This window comes from Mustelus asterias, chromosome 16 (genome assembly GCF_964213995.1).
Source record: "Mustelus asterias chromosome 16, sMusAst1.hap1.1, whole genome shotgun sequence".
Classification (NCBI taxonomy): domain Eukaryota; kingdom Metazoa; phylum Chordata; class Chondrichthyes; order Carcharhiniformes; family Triakidae; genus Mustelus; species Mustelus asterias.
Window position 1 is genome coordinate 41,847,052 of NC_135816.1, and position 22,608 is coordinate 41,869,659.

The 22,608-nt window shown below is 43.3% G+C and overlaps 1 protein-coding gene across 1 annotated transcript in view; it reads right to left on the minus strand.

Moving 5' to 3' along the window:
* Positions 1-22,608, minus strand: part of LOC144505342 (PH and SEC7 domain-containing protein 2-like) — a 118,847-nt gene that overhangs the window by 62,751 nt on the left and 33,488 nt on the right. The window contains exons 4-6 of the mRNA XM_078231463.1: positions 20,242-20,322; positions 10,649-10,761; positions 5,975-6,033 (exon numbers count right to left, since the gene is read on the minus strand). Coding sequence (XP_078087589.1) covers positions 5,975-6,033; positions 10,649-10,761; positions 20,242-20,322 — 253 coding nt within the window. The remainder of the gene's footprint in view (positions 1-5,974; positions 6,034-10,648; positions 10,762-20,241; positions 20,323-22,608) is intronic.

A 22,608-nucleotide genomic window follows, 5' to 3' on the forward strand; every position in this document is an offset into this window, starting at 1 on the left:
ACATGAATTAACAGGCAAATGGTACTTTAAAATGGTAAATGTCACTTTAAATAGTTGAGATAATAAAGATATATCTCACACAACCACAAGAACTGCATCACTTCCTGAGAACATGTGGCACTATGTAGCAACAAAGTTCCACAATATGCTGTTCTTTATTCACGCATGATAGATCAGAAGTCCCATCCAACAATAGCTTTCACCTCAGAGTTTAATGGATACAATTATTATCAGCACACTTCTGCAAACCCTCTCTTTCTTGGGTCGCAACAACCCTGGTGATGTAGCTTTGAGTTATTTTTCAGCTGACCAACCAGGAACCCTCTGATTCACAGTTTCACCATTTCTGGGAAAACGTCCAGTTTTTTGCTCTCTCTGACCTATTCACAAAGCTTTCCAAGTTTTTGACCTCTTTAGCCAGTTCACACAGTGTTTCCAAAGCTCCCATCTCCTTTTCTGCCAAACAGAAAAACAGACCTCTTCCTGAGAGAGATTTGTTTCTTTGCCTCACAAAAAATCAGTGTGTTCCTCTGTCTGTCTGCTTTCTCTTTGTGTCTGCATTTAGGTCTTTACCTGCCAACTTCTCTGCTTTTAGCTCTTCTTTATGTCTGGCCACCCAATGTCCATACCTTAACTTCCTCACATGTTGGTATTGTTTCCAGTTCAATGTAGAAGTGTGCTTTTTGAGTTGAGGAAAGTGGAATCACTTTGAATCATGAAAATGGCCAATGTTATTTGAGACCCATGCAAAGCAGTATATATACAGTCAACACAGGGAAAGCCTGCAATCCGTGTAAACCCTGGTGCTCATTCCACCTGCCTGTCTCTGACAAAAGGGAATGAGATGAAGCTGTCTCTATGTATAGAGGACCTCAGTGTCATTTTTGTGCAGCGATTATTGCAAATTGTGAGATGTTGCTTATATCTCCAGCAGTCGCCTTGAAAGGAGTAGGACACATTAAAAGTTAAGAGCTCCTGTCACCTTGACAACCTTGACTGCAGCAGTTGGCAGATTTCAATCATAACCTATTTTGTGAAGCAGAGACATCTCAAGTATTGGTCCTTACTAAAATTGGTGCATATCAATTGCTTCCTAAGGATCCTCAGCAGATATGGCCTGTTTCCTCCATCCACCTGCCCCACTTCTTGCGGTTTGTCCCACTCTACACAAGCCCCTCTTTATTCTGCCAGTCATGCTTAATTCGCAGAAAAAGCCCCATCGGGTCACTCATGTCAGCACAATCTTTAAAGTCAATAAAAAATATACTTCAATACCAGCCAGGCCACTCCTATTCAAACTTTAACCAAGAATAGGAAAACTTCAGAAACAGGCACAGCTGCACCAGCAGCAAGCAGGAAGAATCCAGCAACCAACCTGCAAGTAGTTCATAATCCTTTTAAATAGGCCTGATGCTGGCGGGGGTGTCCTTCATTCCATTTAACATGTGTCCAGCAAGATTGCGCAGGGTTTACTGAAACATGAAGTTTGTAAATGGCAGCATTGGGGTCAAATCAGCACAGCAGACTGACTGAAGTCATAATCTGTCTGTTTTGCATGTTACTGACAGTGATAATTGCATGTGCTCAACCCACTTTACCAAATGTGGCATCTGCCACGTTTCTCGATGCCAGTGTGCTTGCACACCTTGGACCCCATGTTTGAACATTGGGAGGCCATGTAGTGCCTGTTAAATGGGTGCTACACAGCCCAATTTCTCCCTCACTGACTCTCATTCCAGGATTTCATTTGCAAATTAATTTGTTCTGTTTGGAAAATATACAGTTGCTATATGAATAGCCCGGTAAGTGCTAATTATTTCTCGTCCTTTATGTATGAACCTCCACAGTTGTTATAAAGCACCATCATCCAGGAAAGTGTTTAATTCAAAATAATCAGTGTTATTAAAAGCTAAGGCTATTGAATAAATACAGGTTAGAATTTTCCCAGCTTGATGGAGGAAGGTTCAGGGGTGGGAAAGTCCCAAAGAGGATGTCTGTTCAGGATTCCAATGTGATTTGACCCTTGTACAGCTTATCCTGGAATGGCTTGGAATTCCAGTGGGGAACCCAATGGACCTGGCGGGAAACAACTGAGCCTTTTTAAGCATGGAATCTTTCTTTCCCAACAGCACATAGGTTAAACGCTGCGTTTATAATTCGCCAGTTTGGTGGAAGGTGAGTGTACAATGGGAAGTAATCATAGAGCCCGATTTTACCATTGCGTTGCGCCCGTTTTCAGGCGCGAAAACGTGGTAAAGTCGGGCGTGAAGCCATTAACGCGATCCACGCAGATTGCCACTTTACTGAGGCCCGGGAATGGCCGCGATCTGCTTCGTGCCCAAAATGGGCACAATGGCGATTTAAATGCATTTGCATGCATTTCAATTGAATTAATGAACTGCCCGTCCAACTTTATAGCATTTCCCCCTTTACCACCGTGTTTGCCAATCCAGAACCGCGCCGTAATGGACCTGCTAAAAAAAAGTCTGAATCGGGCGCTCCAGCTGCTGAAGAGCACGTTCAGAGCTTCCAACGGCTCTCTGACTCAGATCAGTGGTGGGGGGAGGAGGGAGGTGGATCAGATCATTCTCTGGTTGGGGGGGGAGGGGAGTGAGGCCAGATCATTGTCTGATGGGGGGGGGGGGTGGAGGAGGCGGGTCAGATGTATCTCTGGTGGGGTGGGGGGGAGGGCCAATCATTGTCGGGGGGGGCTGATCATTGTCTGGTGGGGAGGGAGGAGGAGGTGGGTCAGATGTTCCTCTGGCCGGGGGGGGGGGGGGGGGGGGGCGGGCGGGGGGAGGGGTGGGTTGAGTGAGGCCAGACCATTCTCTGGTGGGGGAGGGGGCGGGGGGAGAATGAGGCCAGATCGTTGTCTGGGGTGGGGGAAGGGGGGGAGTGAGGCCAGACCATTCTCTTGGGGGGGGGCGGGGTGGGGGAGTGAGGCCAGATCGTACTCTGAGTGGGGGGAGGAGGGAGGCAGGTAAGATGTATGTCTGCTGGTGGGGGGGGGGGGAGGCGGAGTAAGCCCGGTCACTCACTGGTGGGGGGGGGGGTGCAGATGGATCTCCGGTTGGGGGGGTCAGATGGATCTCTGGTGGGGGCACAGGAGGCAGGGGGGTCTGCTGCCACTCTGCGGCTGATCGGTGGGGGGGGAGGGGGGCAGGGGTGGCGATCGGTCTGAGTAGCAGGGGGGTTGATAAGGGGGACAGTGATGTGTGTGGGTAGTGGGGAGGGTGGATAAGGGGGACAGTGATGTGTGTGGGTAGTGGGGGGGTCGATTTGGGCGACAGTGATGTGTATGGGTAGTGACGGGGGTGGATAAGGGGGACAGCGATGTGTGTGGGTAGTGAGGGGGTGGATAAGGGGGACAGTGATGTGTGTGGGTAGTGGGGAGGGTGGATAAGGGGGACAGTGATGTGTGTGAGTAGTGGGGGGGTCGATTTGGGGGACAGTGATGTGTATGGGTAGTGACGGGGGTGGATAAGGGGGACAGCGATGTGTGTGGGTAGTGAGGGGGTGGATAAGGGGGACAGTGATGTGTGTGGGTAGTGGGGAGGGTGGATAAGGGGGACAGTAATGTGTGTGGGTAGTGGGGAGGGTGGATAAGGGGGACAGTGATGTGTGTGGGTCGTGGGGGGGGTCGATATGGGGGCAGTGATGTGTACGGGTAGTGAGGGGGGTGGATAAGGGGGACAGCGATGTGTGTGGGTAGTGGGGGGGTGGATAAGGGGGACAGTGATGTGTGTGGGTAGTGGGGGGGTGGATAAGGGGGACAGCGATGTGTGTGGGTAGTGGGGGGGTGGATAAGGGGGACAGCGTTGTGTGTGGGTAGTAGGGGGGGGCGTCGATAAGGGGGACAGTGATGTGTGTGGGGGCCATCGCTGCCGCTTTTCGCTCCCGGGCCGCTTTCTCCGCTTTCTGCGGCCCGGGAGCGATGTGACACGGGCGCGCTTTTTCAAATTTTTTTCTAACTGCGCATGCGCAGTTCAGAGCTCCGATCGTTCCGGGTGCGCTAAACCTCGCCCACAGCGCGAATGGGACTCGCAATTTTTTTTTCTGGCTGAGTGCGTATGGGGGTGCCTGAAAGCAGATTTCCAAGTCGGATCTGCATTACTCCCAGATTCAGCACTTAGAATGAAAACGGTAAAATCGGGCCCATAGTGTAAAACTAACCTGATATGAGCATTATAAAGCGTGAAACAAGCAAGGCTGTGGTCAGTCAAAATAAAAGATTTCCACTCACAGGTATAGTTCTTTCAACCTAAACTCACTGATTTTGTTGGGGACAGCAACACTGTGTAATTTCTATCAATGGTCTTGGATACCACTTGATATTATTCTTATCTTATTGCCTGTGAGAGTTCCCTGTGACATGGGGTCTACATATTCAGCAGTTGGTTAGATCTCTGAGGAGGATGTGTGGTGTGCCCCAGCTCAGCTGCCAAAGTAACAAAAGTAGCAACTCCAGCACCAGCAGCTGCCTTCTCTTCAGCCACATGCAACTGGATGAAACAGAGGGGATGATCATTGGAGGGGGCGATACCCTCAGCATGGGGTCTGCTGCTCACATTCTGAAGGCTCAGGCTTACGCAGTAGGTGGCCTCTTGGAAGCAGAGCTCATGCCAAGAGGAGCAATGGCTATCGTTGCCTTGGCTGTCAAGGTGACTACAACCCTCAACTTTTTTACGTGCAGGTCCTTTTAGGGTTCAGTTACTGACATACTTGGAATCTCACCATCTGCAGCTCACAACTACAAGAGACACTCGCAATGCCCTCATCCAGACAGACTTGACTTGAGAAGTACTGGGAATGTTGAAAACATCTGATCATGACCCCTGTGGTAAACCCCCAACCCACTTTAACACCAGCAAACCTTCTTTCTACAGGCACAAGCCACCCATCACATTCACATCCAGCCCTCTTATCAAAGCAGTTCATGCCATTCATCAAAATTAAACTGACCAGTCACTGGGCAAATCCATAAAGTAAGGATATGGCAATCATTTGTTAACAAAAAATTTTTTATTCAAATAAAGGGCAACAATGGAATGCTCATGAAACAATGTTATAGGTACCCAGATTATTCTCTTTGTGCAACTAAGACCTTGTCCTTGTGTACTTTCTATTACTTCTATATGATGCAAGCAGAGCTAGAGAAAGGGTACACGTTCCCTTGCTCTGCCACAAGATGCCATGGCAGACGAATTCTGGTGGATGAATGCACATGCTCATATGAGTTCAGTCACCAAGGCAGTGCTTTGATCCTGGTTATGCAGATTGGCAACCAGTGTGTGCAGGCAATTGGTGTGGGCCAAGATACAGTCGATACACTCGGTGGTCTGCTTGCTTCTCCATGAGGTATGCTACTCTTTCAATGATGTGATTATCAGTACAAATGACTGAGACATCATGGCACTCATACTCAAGGTGGACTCCTCCACTTTCTTTAAATCGATATCCTTCGTTGCTGCTTTAGGTGTGATAATCATGACCATCCTCCCTGATTGGTCTTGGAATCCAAAGACAGGAGGAGAATTAGTTTGCTCTGGGAAACAGCAACCACAAGCCGTACAGATCAGAGTTTGGTTCCCAACCTAAAAATGATCCTGCCATTCCAGCAGGAACTAAAGTGAGAAGATTTTGCCTACAATTTCATTTATTATTGGAACTTGTAAATATGTTGGTTCTCAATCTTAGGTTATATTTAAGGAAAACAAGGATGAGCTGTGAAGAAAAATAATTACACACGAATTTGAAAAATATTTTTAATGCACAGATTTCATGAAACAAAAATGATCATTTGTAATTGTCAGCTGAGAAATGGTTAATGTGGTCAATTTATTTAAACAATATGTTGTGTGGTTTACTTCCCTTTGCTGAAATTAAAATGTAGTTTTTTCAGAATTTTTATTTTTATTATGCGATTCCTATCGAAGAGTAAAGATCACATCTGTAAAATAATAAATGTACTTACGTGCCCATGAAGGTCTGTGTTCAAAAGCATTAGTGCACAGGTTAACGTATGGAACCCATCTAAAACAAAAATGATTATAATTATACACATTGAAATAAAATGCTATAATGCAAACTTTCTGGTATTGGTGCAGAATTAAAATCAACTCACAGCATATGGGACATGCTCACATGTTTTAGTAACATACAAAGTTTGCTCCATTCCAAGGCTAATTGTAACTGTGACTTTAGTAGCGTGGTCTTCAAAAGAATAACACAGAGAATATTGATCTCACATAGAGGCAGTGGAGATTATTTTTGATGCATGTGGTTGAGATGGTGGACAAGTTAGAGGAATTCATTACTTGAATTTACAACACACTTTAGGAATTTTCACACAAACTACAGAACATCCTCAAGAGAGTGACAGTCTAGTAGATTTCTGCAACATCCAGGTGCTAGAAGGATACAAGAAGGACATTGAAGGGTCGTGGAGTGGCAGCTAACTCTGATTAAATTGATACCTTAAAAGTTAGTTTGTCTACCACACTCTTCCAAGATGACCTTAGTACGATTTGGCTCACTTTGTTATCAATCAGCAGTATCACTGATTTTCTGTCTAGCACCACCTTGCCGATGCATACCATCGGGCTTTAGGGTTTTGTACTCTTTCAGGTTTGTTAGTTTGTCAATTATTTTCCCCTCTCTATCCTGACTGTATTAATATTCTTCTTAAGCTCATCCTCTGGTGAAATGTCTATTTTTCTAACTTCTGTAAAAATTGAAGTGAAATTGTTAGTCAATGTTTCCCATTTCTCAATTCTTACCGATCAGTTTTCTTGCTCATCTATTAATTCATATTTTAATTTTCTTTGTGTTATTGGTGTGCCAATAACATACATTATCTTTTCTTTTTAAACACTTTGATCATTTAATTTGAAACTGTTCTTCGCCTTCCTGATGGTATTTTTAAAATTTTTCCCCTAAGTTCCTCATATTTCATTTATTCCCCTCTCCTGTAGTATCTTTCTCTTTAGATCCAATTTTTCCTTTAGTTCTCCATTCATTTATGGCGCTCCCAATTGTTTTTGGCTTTTAGCAGAATACATTTCTCTTGAACTTCAATGAGCTTCCATTTAAAGATTTCTTTTCATTTTTTTGTCTTGAGTGGTGGGAACCTCGCAGCCCCATGGAGGCGAGTTTGAAAGTAGGACGGAGAAAATTGTAAAAAATGCATGCCGAGTTGGCTCCATGAAGGGTGCCTGCTTCCGAATCATTTTGCTAAAGACAGGTTCTAAGCAACAGTGGCTACACAGCTGGCAGTGGTGAGCAGCCAATTTTGGTCAGTCAATAATCCACTTATTGCCAGGATGCAGGTATCGATGGGATTCTCAGTGTCAGACCAGTCACCTGCTGAGTCAGAAGATAGGCAGTCACCGGCAGGTGGTGTCCCTGCAGCAAGCCAGCAGGCCATTGCCATTGGTCCCTCATCCCACTGGCCCCATTATGAAGCTGCATGAATTGAAATGACACAGACAGGACCGTGACCATTATTAAGGAGGGGATTGTCCGACACACTAATGGCACTAGATGCTGTGAGCTTTCAGCACTTTCACATCTCAGGCAGGATTCCAAAGTCGCCTTCATTTTGCAGCAACCTCACCATCCCTGACCTGCGTCAGCAGCACCCACCTCTCCTGGTGGGGCTTTCATTCGTTGAATGCTATGGACCCTTTGACTGGCCTCCCACCTCAGGAATACACCTGCCTTCCTTAATTGGACAGCGAATGCAGAAGTGACCTCTTAACTGACTGCCTTCTGGAAGATTTACAGTGTCAGTGCATCAGAGATGGCCCCATTATGAAGCTGCATGAATTGAAATGACACAGACAGGACCGTGGGGGGTCGGGACCCAGGAATGGTCCCAACACCTGAAATATTTCAAAGTGTAGAGTCTGCCGTTTGTTTTCAAAGCTTTCTCCAAGTTTATTTTCTGTAGCTTGAACTTAAATTCGTCTGAATTTGTTCTTTATCATCTATTGGAATGGTGGCACAGTGGTTAGCACTGCGGCCTCACAGCGCCAGGGTCCCGGGTTCAATCCCAGCCTTGGGTGACTACGTGGAGTTTGCCTATCCTCCCCGTGTTTGCGTGGGTTTCCTCTGAGTGCTCTGGTTTTCTCCCACAGTCCAAAAGTGTGCAGGTTAGGTGGATTGGCCATGCTTAATTGCCCCTTAGTGTCCCCGGGGAGGTGGGGAGGTCGGCAGGGGCTGCATCTCGGTCCGTGGGACCCTGCGATTGTCAGGGGGAGGGGGGGTGGGAGTGGGGCGGGGAGCAGCTTCAGGCTGCCTGCAGTAGCAGGGGCCTGACAGCTCTCTCTCTGTCTGCCAGACTCCTGCTACTGTTAATGCGCATGTGCAGCATCAGAGGTCTTCACATGCACACGGCCTCCCTCTACAGGCTGTCGGGCTGTAGAGCTCTCTGGCCAGAAACAAACTAGTCCAAAGTTTTGCAGACACTGTGCATAAGATTGGGCCCTTAAAACACGCCCAAAAAATTGATCTGGAGCTCTCCCAGTTTCACACTCTTCCAACACTTCAAAAAAATCTCGTAAAATTCCATCCTTAGTCTTTATGTTACTCTCAATATTAATCTTAAACCTTTTTATGCTGTACCATTACACCTAAGAAGGTCTCCTAATCCTACTTTTATCTATTCTGGTTCATTATCCATTACAAGATCCAGCAGTTATTATTTTCTTGTTAGACGTCTTAACACATTGAGTCAGAAAGGAGTTTCTGCACATACAGTAAAAGCATAATTCGTTTTTGTTCTTTCACAACATATTCTTCCCAGTTTGCAACGACAACCGCTAGCATTTATATAATGTCTTTCATATAATATATATCAAGGTGCTTTACAGGAGTGATATAAAAGCTAATTTTCTTCAAGATGGCTGAAATGATTATTATCATTCACCTGCCACTCATCTCATAGATTTACCTACATATTTCTTTCTCCAATTCCCTTGCACTATTTGATCGACAATACATCCCTATTAGGGTGATGGATCCCTTCTCATCTTAATCCCTATTGGTTCTGAATGTATTGACTGATAGTTACATTCTTTTTTACAACTGTCATTATCCTATCTTTAACTAATAAAGTCCTGCCGTTGATGGGAGTTACATTCCTGCAAAACTTTGCAAATAATGAAATTGCAGTTAAGTCCCATCGTTCGTGACTTCCTCTTTCACGAATTTGCTTCTCCACAGAAAATTGTATACTCCACAATGAGCATACGTTATAATTGGCATCTTGGCTTCTATTTTTATTTTTAAAACTGCTGATAAGTGAATTTGGGCCCGCAATGGGTTAACTGGTGTACGAAGCCTTTTCCGTGGATGAGCAAATTCGTGAAAGAGAAGTCGCAAATGATGGGACTTTAGTGTACAGATATTCCATCTCCCCTGCTCCTGTTCTTCATGTGTAATATCCTGAAATGCTACCTCACTTATGATCACCCTCACCTGGCTAACTGACAGTCATATTCTCCTCTTCCTGTACTAAGGTTTTCCTCTGATAAATAAATGTACTCTGGAGAAAATTAGCCAGCAATTCCTCTTCCTTCTCAATGTGACGTGCTATCTCTAGCTCAGACTCCAACTCAATGACTGAGTTCGAGGCAAATGTGCAGTTTGGAACAGAGTTGTCCAGAAACTCCCACAAACTACAATCCTGACATAGTAGCTGCACTGCCATGTCTTTACAGATTAATTAATTTATTTATTGAACAAATTAGTTACTTGAGATCTGGATTTATCAAATGCACGGATTTAGGTTGATTTGGAAATACAAACATGCATACAAACTTACAAATTAGGAGCAGGAGTAATTCACACAGCTCAATGAGCCTGCTCCGCCATTCAATAAGATCATAGTGATCTGATTTTAACCTCAACTTCACATTCCTTTACATTAGTCATTACTTACAATGATTAATTACATCATGATTGACCAGTTATTAGTATTTTTAACTGCAGTATTGATTTCAATCACCTAGTTCATTTATTTTACTTTTGATTTATACTTACCTGAAGTAATGTTAAATCCTCACTAATGCAAGTTTAACACTAACCCCTACAGATTCTAATCAAACAAAAGGGATATCTAAACCGTTTCCTGTACACTTATCTTCATTTCCACAAGTTCTGCTGCATCTCACTCTGTCTATCGATTGTGGTGTCACTTTTTCTCTTTCCTCCTCTGTGATTATTTACTGTTGGCCACTGGTTTAAGGTTCCACCTTCACCCTCTTCACCAAACTTCCAATCTGACCAAATTCCCAATTCTACACCGTTTTTGCAGGCTCTCTTAGATCTGTGCACTCATGGTGCAACACATTCTTTTCCATTCACACACTTAAGACAAATAAATATCATCCACATGGAATGGTGTCTTCATATAAAACATTAGTGATTTTAACTGCAACATTTTGGAGTGCTCTCATTGTGTAAAATACAGCTTAGGAGACATTAAAAAGGTTTGTCAGAATCTGCCACAGAGATATAACTGCAATCAATAGAGGCAAAGTACCTTTAAATACATTTTCTCTTTTCTGAAACCTATACCAATAACCAATGTCAAATAATCAATCATTTATGTGTAACAGCACCTTTTAATTGCAATTTTTTATACCTTCAGAGTTGATACAGTCAGGATTGCATTGGCAGTATCTCTTAGAAAAATGGATCAGAACTCTCTCTCGTTCTTGTGTTTCACCCATCAGTGGGAAAGCTTTCAAAAATCTCCTAGTGGAAAAAGGGAAACAGAGGAACTATTTAGGTATTAATCAACAAAAGTAAATACTCCTTTCAAATACAAGTTTGCTTCTAAACAGGTTACAGTAGGGACAATTTCTATGTTACAACTCTGGTTTCCTCATAGGGATGCATTACTTGCATACAACTGGATTGCAGATATTGCTGAAATTTCCCCACATTGCGGAGATACAGAGTAAATTGTTCAGCTGTCCAAAGAAGGGACATGTTGAAACAAACTGGTCAGTATGCCAACCACATCAAGACGCAATTTTATAGACTCCCAGATAGTCAGAGGTATATTGTACATCAATGTAATATCTATAATCAATTCTACTTTACATTTCTAATTTTAAGAAGTAAACACAAATAAAATTAGAGTAGGTAAATTGTGGGACTATTCCATTGAACATACTCAATTCACTCATTGAAGCCTTCTTTTACTTCTCTTCATTTAAACCCTGACTATTTACGAGTGAAATGTTCTTCTCATGCACCCAAAAGAAGAATTTTTTTTATTCGAATCATAGAAACGTACAGTGCACAATGGACCTTCCCATTGAGTCCACACTGGCACATTAGAAACACCTGACCTCCCACCTAATCCCATCTGCCAGCACTTGGCCCATTAACCCTGAATGTTATGATGTGCCAAGTGCGCATCCAGATACTTGTTAAAGGATGTGAGGCAACCCGCCTCTACGACCCTCCCAGGCAGCAATTCCAGACCGTGACCACACACCGCCCCCGCTGCACCCCCACCCCCCGCCCCCGGTAAAAAGGTTTTTCCTCACATCCCCCTTAAACTTCCTGCTCCTCATCTTGAACCTAATGACTGACCCTTCAAATAAGGGGAATAGTTGCTCCTTATCCGCTCTGTCCATGTTGCTCATAATCTTGTACACCTTGATCAGGTCACCCCTCCGTCTTCTCTGCTCCAATGAAAACATCCCAAGCCTACGCAACCTCTCTTCTTAACTCTGCAACATCTTGGTGAATCTCCTCTGCACCCCCTCCAGTACAATCACATCCTTCCGATAATGTGGCGACCAAAACTGCACACAGTACTGTAGCTGTGCCCTCACCAAAGTTCTATACAACTCCAACATGACTTGCCTGCTTTTGTAATCAATGCCTCAATTGATAAAGGCAAATGTCCCATATGTCTTTTTCACCAACATGCCCTTCCGCTTTCAGAGATATGTGGACAAACACGCCAAGGGCCAGGTGGCATCTATCCTAGACTCCTCAGGGAGGCGAGAGATGCAATTGCTGGGCCTCTAACAGAAATCTTTGTCTTTTCACTGGACACAGATGAGGTTCCAGAGGAGGATGGCAAATGTGGTCCTGTTATTTAAGAAGGGTAGCAAGGATAACCCGGGTAATTATAAGCCGGTGAGCTTGACGTCCGTGGTAGGGAAGTTGTTGGAGAAGATTCTTAGAGATAGGATATATGCACATTTAGAACTGAATAATCTCATTAGTGATAGACAACATGGTTTTGTACGAGGGAGGTCATGCCTCACAGATTTGGTTGAGCTTTTGAGGAGGTGACAAAAACGATTGACGAGGGAAGGGCCGTGGATGTCGTCTATATGGATTTTAATAAAGCGTTTGACAAGGTCCCTCATGGCAGGCTGATGCAAAAGGTTAAATCTCATGGGATAAAAGGTGAGCTAGCTGGATGGGTGGAGAACTGGCTTAGCCATAGAAGACAGAGGGTAGCAGTGGAGGGGTCTTTTTCCGGTTGGAGGTCTGTGACTAGTGGTGTTCCGCAGGGCTCTGTACTGGAACTTCTGCTGTTTGTGATATATATAAATGATTTGGAGGAAGATGTAACTGGTGTGATCAGTAAGTTTGGGAAGGACACGAAGATTGCTGGAGTTGCGGATAGTGATGAACATTGTCAGAGAATACAGCAGGATATAGATAGGCTGAAACATTAGGCGGAGAAATGGCAGATGGAATTTAATCCAGATAAATGCAAAGTGATGCATTTCGATAGATCTAATGTAAGGGGAAGCTATACAATAAATGGCAGAACCATCAGGAGTATAGACACACAGAGGGACCTGGGTGTACAAGTCCACAGATCCTTAAAGGTGGCAGCACAGGTGGAGACGGTGGTCAAGAAGGCATATGGTATGCTTGCCTTTATTGTACGGGGCATAGAATATAAAAGTTGGCACATGATGTTGCAGCTGTATAGAACGATGGTTAGGCCACATTTAGAATACTGCGTCCAGTTCTGGTCGCCACACTACCAGAAGGACGTGGAGGCTTTGGAGAGAGTACAGAGAAGGTTTACCAGGATGTTGCCTGGTATGGAGAGTCTTAGCTATGAGGAGAGATTGGGTAATGTGGGGTTGTTCTCCCTGGAAAGATGGAGGATGAGGAACGACCTAATAGAGGTGTATAAAATTATGAAGGGCATTGATAGGGTGAACAGTGGGAAGCTTTTTCCTAGGTCGGAGGTGACGAACACAAGGGGTCACAGGTTCAAGGTGAGGGGGGCAAGATTCAACACAGATGTCAGGGGGACGTATTTTACACAGAGGATGGTGGGGGCCTGGAATGCACTCCCAAGCAAGGTGATTGAGGCGGACACGCTGGGATCGTTTAAGACTTATCTAGATAGCCACATGAACAGACTGGGAATAGAGGGATACAAAAGAATGGTCTAGTGGTCACATGAGCGGCTCAGGCTTGGAGGGCCGAAGGGCCTGTTCCTGTGATGTATTGTTCTTTGTTCTTTGTCATTTTGTTCCACAGAACTTCCTAGTGTCCTACCATTGATTGAGTAATTTCACGTCAAATTATTCCTTCCAAAGTCTATAACCTCACACTTTTCAGGGTTAAATTCTATCTGCCACTTCTCTGCTCATTTGACCATTCCGTCTATAACTTCCTATAGCCCAAGACACTCAGCCTCACTGTTAACCACCCATCCAATCTTTGTGTCATCCGCAAACTTACTAATCCTACCTCCCACATTGTCATCAATGTCATTTATATAATTAATGAATAATAGGGGGCCAAACACAGATTCCTGTAGTATGCCACTGAACCCTGGATTCCAGTCACTAAAAGCAGCCTTCTGTCATCACCCTCTGTCTCATACAACTGATGCGGAGATGACAGCGTTGGACTGGGGTAAACACAGTAAGAAGTTTAACAACACCAGGTTAAAGTCCAACAGGTTTATTTGGTAGCAAATACATTTGCTACCAAATAAACCTGTTGGACTTTAACCTGGTGTTGTTAAACTTCTTACTGTCATACAACTGAGCCAATTTTGAATCCACTTTATTCAATTACACTGTATTTACCTTCTTTACCAGTCTCCCATGTGGGACCCTGTCAAAGGCTTTGCTGAAATCCATATAAACTACATCCACTGGGCTACCCTCGTCTACACACCTGGTCACCTCCTCAAAAAATACAATCAAATTTGTTAGGCATGACCTCCCTCTGGTGAAGCCATGCTGACTATCCTTGATTAAGCTCTGCCTCTCCAAGTGGAGATGGATGCTCTCCTTCAGGGGTTTCTCTAATAGTTTCTCCGCCACTGACGTGAGACTCACTGGTTTGCAGTTCCCTGGTTTATCACTACAACCGTTCTTAAATAGCGGAACCACATTAGCTGTTCTCCAGTTGTCTGGCACCTCGCCCATGATGTGGAGATGCTGGCGTTGGACTGGGGTAAACACAGTAAGAAGTCTAACAACACCAGGTTAAAGTCCAACAGGTTTAAACCTGGTGTTGTTAGGCTTCTGACTGTGTTTACCTCACCCATGGCCAGAGAAGAATTAACAATTTGGGTCAGAGCCCCTGCAACCTCCTCCCTTACCTCCCAAAGCAACCTAGCGCAAAATTCCCAAATAGTTAGAGGGATATTGAGGAGCAAATATATGCTCAATATGTGGAGGTGTGTAAAAACAATAGCAATACGGTTACTACATTAGGTGATTTCAACTTTCCCAACGTTAACTGGGATATACATAGTGTTAAGGGCTTGGATGGAGTAGATTTCTTGAAATGTGTACAGGAGAACTTTTTAAATCAATATGTGGATGATCCAACAAGTGAGGGAGCCGTGCTGGATGTGGATTACAAGAGGAACCTCCCCAGGAGGGGGCTGTCAGGTTATAGCATGTTTACGATTGGAATTGGAATCTTCACCCAAGGAAATGAGAACGATGGTATGGAATTCAGGGAGAGAGATTGAGGTTCTTGAGCAAATTGAAAAGACAAGGTATTGGAGGTGTTGGCAGTCTTAAAAGTGGATAAATCTCCACTTTTAAGACTGCCAACACCTCCAATACCTTGTCTTTTCAATTTGCTCAAGAACCTCAATCTCTCTCCCTGAATTCCGTACCATCGTCCTCATTTTCTTGGGTGAAGACGGATGTGAAGTATTCATTCAACACTCTAACAAAGCTCCCTGTGCCATGAGCACTGCCCAGCCGTGCCCCCAACCACCTGGGGACCTTAATGACCTTCGATCCCCAGCAAGGCCATCACGTCTGGTTTCTGCTGGTGGAGACAAGCAGTGATTCTCACCTGCAAGAGGACCGACCGGCGAAGAGGTAAGTGCAAGTGAGACCCGGACAATGCTGTGTGGAACTCACAATTAATGACATGTAATGCATGTCATTAATATTTAAATGAGTTTCACCGCCCTTTTTGGGCGTGAAGCTGATCTCGCCAGAAAAACAGGGCAAGTAAGATTGCAAGTGACAAAATACCGGGTGCAAATCTGATTTTTAGCCTCTCACGCAATTTTACCACCTTGCCACACCAATCGATGGGTGGGATGAGGTCGTAAATTCATGCCCATAGTTTTCCAGGTTTTTCTTAAATGAGAGAACCCTACACTCTTAAATTACCACAAGGATTTTTTAAAATTCAGTTTTCAGTCTACCAATTAAAGAGAAAGAAATCCATTCACAATAAATGACCTTTGCTGACAGTCAGAAAGGGAAACAGCTGTTACTCATCACAGGCATGTTAATCAGGGATTTTGTTTGACTGAGCACTCCATAATAGAAAATATTAATATTTTAATGAGAGCTGCTTCAAACTAACCTCCACTTCAGTGAAAAGCCATTTGGCAAAAGCAAGGAATCTCAGACCTCAAGTCCTCGCAGATAAGTGATCACCTTCTTCTGCATCACATCAGTGGCATGACACAGCCTCTGAAGGTGAAGGCCCTAATTAGGCTGGAGGTGAGTTCAGAACCTAGTTGTTGGAATGGACGTGGCCCTGAAGGTGGGAACTAGTTCTGAAGGACAATTTTCAAAGGGAAACAGCAGCCATGACAGGGTTTGCTGTTGCTTGGAGGAATGGAGCAGGCAGAAGAAAGGGCAGAAAGCCAGAACTGCCCTCGAAACAAATACACAAACACTCACTAGTCAGGCACTTGATCCACTCTGTTCAAGCGATGGAAAGTTTGTGTCTCTGTATGAGGACCCAGGTTTGATTATCCTTTCTTGTAAATGATTTTTAATCAGCAGCCACAATAAATAATGGCTCCCCACTGTGCTCCCAATAGCTGTGAACTAATGGCCCTAGACCTTTTGCACTTTCATTCTTATTTGTAAAGATCCGATTCTGTCTCTCTCCAGGCTGTTAAATAGCTCTTCAGTGAGATTAACAGCAAGATAATGGGGCTGCATGGGTTGCTGTCATCTTCCCACTCTGCCTTTACAACTTTCAGTGCGTCACAGAGACATCAGAAGACTGGCATGCCATCCCAGTGCGCGATTTTTAAAACACGTCTGCCCCCACCACTGAAAGGCCACTGAAAATCTATGTGACAAACTGAGGTCCTGAAGAACTTTAAGGAAGGCATTAAAAGACACAAAGGATAATTCAACAGAAAAATTTAATCATACAGCAATATATTATATTTCACATTTTTAGAATGTTATTTTGAAAATTATAAATTTCAGTTACTGCAAAAATGTATAAAATATTTTAAGCGAATCAACTGGTTCGCCAACGATTTTGCCCGACAACTGCTTATAGTGGTAATTCCTACAATAAATGCACATACATTGACAGTTTCAATGTTAACTGTTGACTGACAAACATGTCACAGGAATGTGGACAGCAGAGTCCACAAATACACAAGCCGTCAGCAATATGGCTACTCAAGTGTAAGTAATAGTATTTAAGAAAGAATTAGATAAGCATGAGGAGAAAAAGTATTAAGACATATATGGGGAAAGTACAGAGAACAGGGCTAGTGTGTAAACAATGCTAAATGGGAATTTGCATCGGCAGAAATGGGCAATTTCATGCTGTAATTTCTACAATTCTAATTAAAGATGGCCAAACCTAGTGTAAGCTATGCTAAGAACACATTATGAACTGCTTACTGCAACGTGATCAAAACTTTAGATACTGGGAGCAAGGGATAGAATTTCAGTTCTGGGCGGTATTTGCCAGTTTGCTACAAAAAGTACACTAAATTGCACCCGTTTTGAAAAGTGGCTTCCACATCCCATATCCTCCCTGAAGTTCTGCTCAAACTTAACAATTGCACATTGCCAAAAGCAACCGTTGCTATGAACCTGCACAAACCAGGTAGTGTGTTAAAATGTATTTCTTCTGCTTTAAAATAATTCTTGATACGTTTAAGAGTTGTAATTTGATAACGTTTCATTAACACAGCTGAAAAAGTAAAATATTTTAAAGTCGCAGTGTCGATCCACCTGTGAACAGCTTGATTTTATATTGCTGAAAATAACCTCAAAAATACTAGTCTATTTTCTCATTAGATTATGGTATTAACTCCACAGCAGTAAAGAGAATCATTCTCTTTAGTGTTCTTACACCCCAAAGCTATACTTTAGCTTTTGGAACCTCAAAGGCCTGGAAACAAATGCATTTGCAGAAATTCCCAATGGTTATTAATTCATCCTGAGGGTTGGTCAGTTTCGTTAGCAGAGCCTGCCTCCAGTTTGATGTTTATAAAAGTCAAATTATTGAACTCAATTTGTGTTTAGAATGCTGCAATCCTTTGTGCCAGTTGCCAGTATCAGGGGATTTCACAAAAACAAAACCAGCACGGTCGAGTGGAAACTCCAGACCAGGATTCCTACCGTGGTGAAACTGAATCAAAGATTATTATAGCACAGAAGACAGCCATTTAGCCATCAAATCTATGCTGGCATTCTCCAAATGAGCAATCTTGTTCAATCCCACTCTGCTCCTTGATCTCCATACCCTTTAGCATTCCTCTTTTTCAAGCAACTAACCGGTTGCCTTTTAGAGGAAAGTACACGGTAAGCGTGTATGCTTGGACGGCACGGTAGCACAGTAGTTAGCACTGCTGCTTCACAGCTTCAGGGACCTGGGTTCCATTCCTGGCTTGGGTCACTGTCTGTGTGGAGTTTGCACATTCTCCTCGTGTCTGCGTGGGTTTCCTCCGGGTGCTCCGGTTTCCTCCCACAGTCCAAAGATGTGCGAGTTAGGTTGATTGGCCATGCTAAAAATTGCCCTTAGTGTCCTGAGATGCGTAGGTTAGAGGGATTAGTGGGTAAATCTGTAGGGATATGGTGGTAGGGCCTGGGTGGGATTGTGGTCGGTGCAGACTCGATGGGCCGAATGGCCTCTTTCTGTACTGTAGGGTTTCTATGATTACAATTAGCTTTTATTAACAGGGGGTTGGAGTTTAAGAGCCGTGGGGTTATGCTGCAACTGTACAGGACCTTGGTGAGACCACATTTGGAATATTGTGTGCAGTTCTGGTCACCTCACTATAGGAAGGATGTGGAAGCGCTGGAAGGAGTGCAGAGGAGATTTACCAGGATGCTGCCTGGTTTGGAGGGTAGGTCATATGAGGAAAGGTTGAGGGAGCTAGGGCTATTCTCTCTGGAGCGGAGGAGGCTGAGGGGAGACTTGATAGAGGTGTATAAAATGATGAAGGGGATAGATAGAGTGAACGTTCAAAGACTATTTCCTCGGGTGGATGGAGCTATTACAAGGGGGCATAACTATAGGGTTCGTGGTGGGAGATACAGGACGGATATCAGAGGTAGGTTCTTTACGCAGAGAGTGGTTGGGGTGTGGAATGGACTGCCTGCAGTGATAGTGGAGTCAGACACTTTAGAAACATTTAAGCGGTTATTGGATAGGCACATGGAGCACACCAGGATGATAGGGAGTGGGATAGCTTGATCTTGGTTTCAGATAAAGCTCGGCACAACATCGTGGGCCGAAGGGCCTGTTCTGTGCTGTACTGTTCTATGTTCTATGTTCTAATTGCGCAATTCAAAACATTGTTGGAATGCTCAAATATCGAACCTTTTTGCTTTTCCAATCTGTTCTAGCTGCATTCTGTTTTGATATAACTTTTACAACATTAGGAAAATGCAATTTTATCGGTCTTGACCTTAAAATTGTATTTAAATTAACTCAGCTGATTTATAGATTTGCTTTACCTTGAGAAGAAAACAACTCGTGGCAGAGAAGTCCATATTCTAACTCCCTCTGTGTCAATATTTTTCCACCTGTTCCTTTTTCTTTTCATGACTACCTAAAATTTCAGTCCTGTCATTACTGTTGGCTGTCCAATGGAAACAGTCTCACGATTTATCTCTTTGAAACCTTGGGCAAGATTTTACGGCCTTGCTGGCCCCAAAACCGTAAAGTCCCACCCGAGGTCTACGGACCTTTCCATGGTCCGCCCATTGCCCGCTCCGACTCCCGTGGCGGGGCGGGCCGGTAAAATTCTGGCCCTTGTATAATTTTGAAGACAGCACCAGGATCATGGACATCCAAATAATCATAGAAAAAAATCATAATTAAAAATAAACTGAAAAACCCATTCTGCCCACCTATGGTATGAAATATCCCTTTATCAACATATTAAAATTTGCCCAACATTGTTTGTCATTACATGCGATACATAGAAATAACAAAATAATCATATTAAGATATATTACATATATATTTTTCTGCATCAAAAGCTTCATGTAAAGTTTATAAAAATACAGTGCAACATAAATCTTATTTTTAACAGTATTAAGAACTAATTGCATCATGCCTTTATATTAAACGAATAAACATTTTATTAACAAAACATATTTATCCTAACCAAATAAGGAGAGGCAGTGGCATATTGTTGCTGGACTAGTAATCCAGAGACCCAGGGTAATGCTTTGTGGAACCAGGTATGAATCCCACCATGGTAGAATTCAACAAAAATCTGGAATTAAAAAGTCTAATGATGACTGTGAATCAATTGTCATAAAAACCAATCTGGTTCATTAATGTCCTTTAGGGAAGGAAATCTGTCGTCCTTACCTGATCTGTCCTACATGCGACTCCAGATGCACAGCAATGTGGTTGACTCTTAAATGCCCTCAGGGATGGGCAATAAATGCTAACCCAGCCAGTAACACCCACATCCCATGAACAAAACAGATTTGACTATATTTACATCTTACAACCGTTGCTCACCTAAGTGCTTTATCCAAATTCAAGTCTGTGAAATCAAAGAAACTAAGATATTCTTCCGCCACTAGCTTGCTGAAATCATTGCTATAAAAGAAAGAAATACCAAATTATTGGATTAGGAAACAAGGGGGAGGAAGTGATAGCTGTAGCTTGGTCAAACTCTACGTACTGCATGCAGTTTTGGGCACCGCACCTGAGGAAGGATGTACTGTCCGTTAACGGGGTACAGTGCAAATTTACTGGATGATACAAGAAAGAAAGTCGTGCATCTTTCAAAGCACTTCACAGCCAAACAAATCATTTTTAAGTGTAGACACTGTAGTACTGCAAGCTATTTCTACACAGTAAAATTCCACAAACAGCAATATGAAAATGACCAGATCATCTGATTTTGAGACATTGATTGAGGAATAAATATTGGTCAGGACACTATGTAGAAATCCCCTGCTCTTCCTCAAAGTAGTACCATAGGATCTTCTACAGCCACAAAAGGACAATTGGGCCTCAGTTTATAGTCTCATCGAAAAGACAGAACCTCCAACACTATAGTGTTCCTCAGTAGTTTATTGGCAAGGCAGCCTAACCTTTGTGAGTGGTTCTGAAACCACTTGGTTTAATTTGGGTACGTTGTGCAATATATCTTGCCTAAAGTGTCAAGGATAATGCTTCAATGCAGACTGCCATGGACAGCAAGAGAAGCAGGAATGGCCTGGTGCAGATGCAAGGCTAGACTATTGCCACGCTGAAAAAACAGAATATCCCATCCCTCACCCCATACAGTAATGGTAATGATGCTGCCTGGCCCCTTACTAAAATATTACCAGCTTTTAAGTCTCTACCGAGGTGCTATTTCTCAGCTGGCAATCAAAGCATTTTGGACACTTAGAACAAAATGAAAATATTCTAACGGGTTTGATCCCTGAATTTATAATGCGTCAGCACTCATAAGGTTAGTTAATAACAAGTTCTTCTTCATCCTGCCTCCAGTTAAGATCAGCGGCACGTTTTCAGGCTGGCTTGCATGATCCAGAATTTGCAAGGAGTGCATGTTGAGAAACTGTGGAGTGTGCAGCTAATCACTTTCTATCCACTAATGTGTAAAAAAAAGCCTGAGACATGCTCTTGGTTTGTGGCTGTCCCCGCTGGCATCACGGAATCATCTTTCAGTGAAGACTGCTGCCAATGGCTGCACCTGCCCTCTGGCAGTAAGTCTTTGTGTGACACAGTTATGCAATAAGCCTTTGAAAGCTTACTGGGGCTATACAACAACACTGCATCCTCATTCAATCCAAATCTTTGTTTTAACATTTCAATTATCCTTTAAACAAGATCTCATGGCGTCCATGTACCATACTTTTAGCTGTATGTTAATGGGTCTACCAAGGGAATCAAGAGGCAGGAAACCAAATTATTCATAACAGTGCTCATATCACTGTTTCTTGGTGGGTAACTGCACATTTCAAAATATTGCTGGATTGCTCAAATACCAAAACATTTTGCTTTTCCAATCTATTCTAGCTGCATTCTAGCATTAGGAAAATGCTATTTTATCTGTCTTGACCTTAAAATTGTATTTAAATCAACTCAGTTGATTTACAGATTTGCTTTACGTTGAGAGGACAACATTCTTTTACAGCCACATCTGTCTTGGTTTAGCATTGTTCTCACACCTTAAAATGCTTCAGATCCACCTGCTACACTTCCCCACTGTTCTTCACCCAGACATGCTTCATTGCACGAACAATTGGTTTATTTTTCTAGCTGCAGCTGTTGTGATTTCTCCCTGTTAAGCCCACCATGCTATTTTCAAGTTGTAGCTTTGCTCTATCAATGATACACAAATCTTTCTCAGACTTCTTATCGCTTCCAGAGCTTTGAAGTTATTGAATCATATCTGTAATTTGGACAGTTTGACTCGAGTGTGGTATGGGTAATTAATACATTTTCTGCCATTTAATTATACATGAATTATCTACTATATATAACGAGTCTGATGTACTACATCCCTGAAATATGAGGGCAGAATTTATATACTACAATCCCCATTGCTAACAGTGAGTGCATTTGTGTGAATGTGATTTGCCTGCCTAATGCGATGGCCAGTATCCCTGAAATATGAGGGCAGAATTTATATACTACAATCCCCATTGCTAACAGTGAGTGCATTTGTGTGAATGTGATTTGCCTGCCTAATGCGATGGCCAGTACCATGTAATGTAAGTGTAAAATTTCTCTGTTTCCATTCCCTTTTTGCTGAGTGATTCATCCTAATGAAACTCTCTCTCACTCTTATTGCAGAGAGGCGAAGAAAAGGCATTGAGTTCTCTGTCAATGACAATCAGTTAAACATTTGTGCAGTCAATTTCAGAG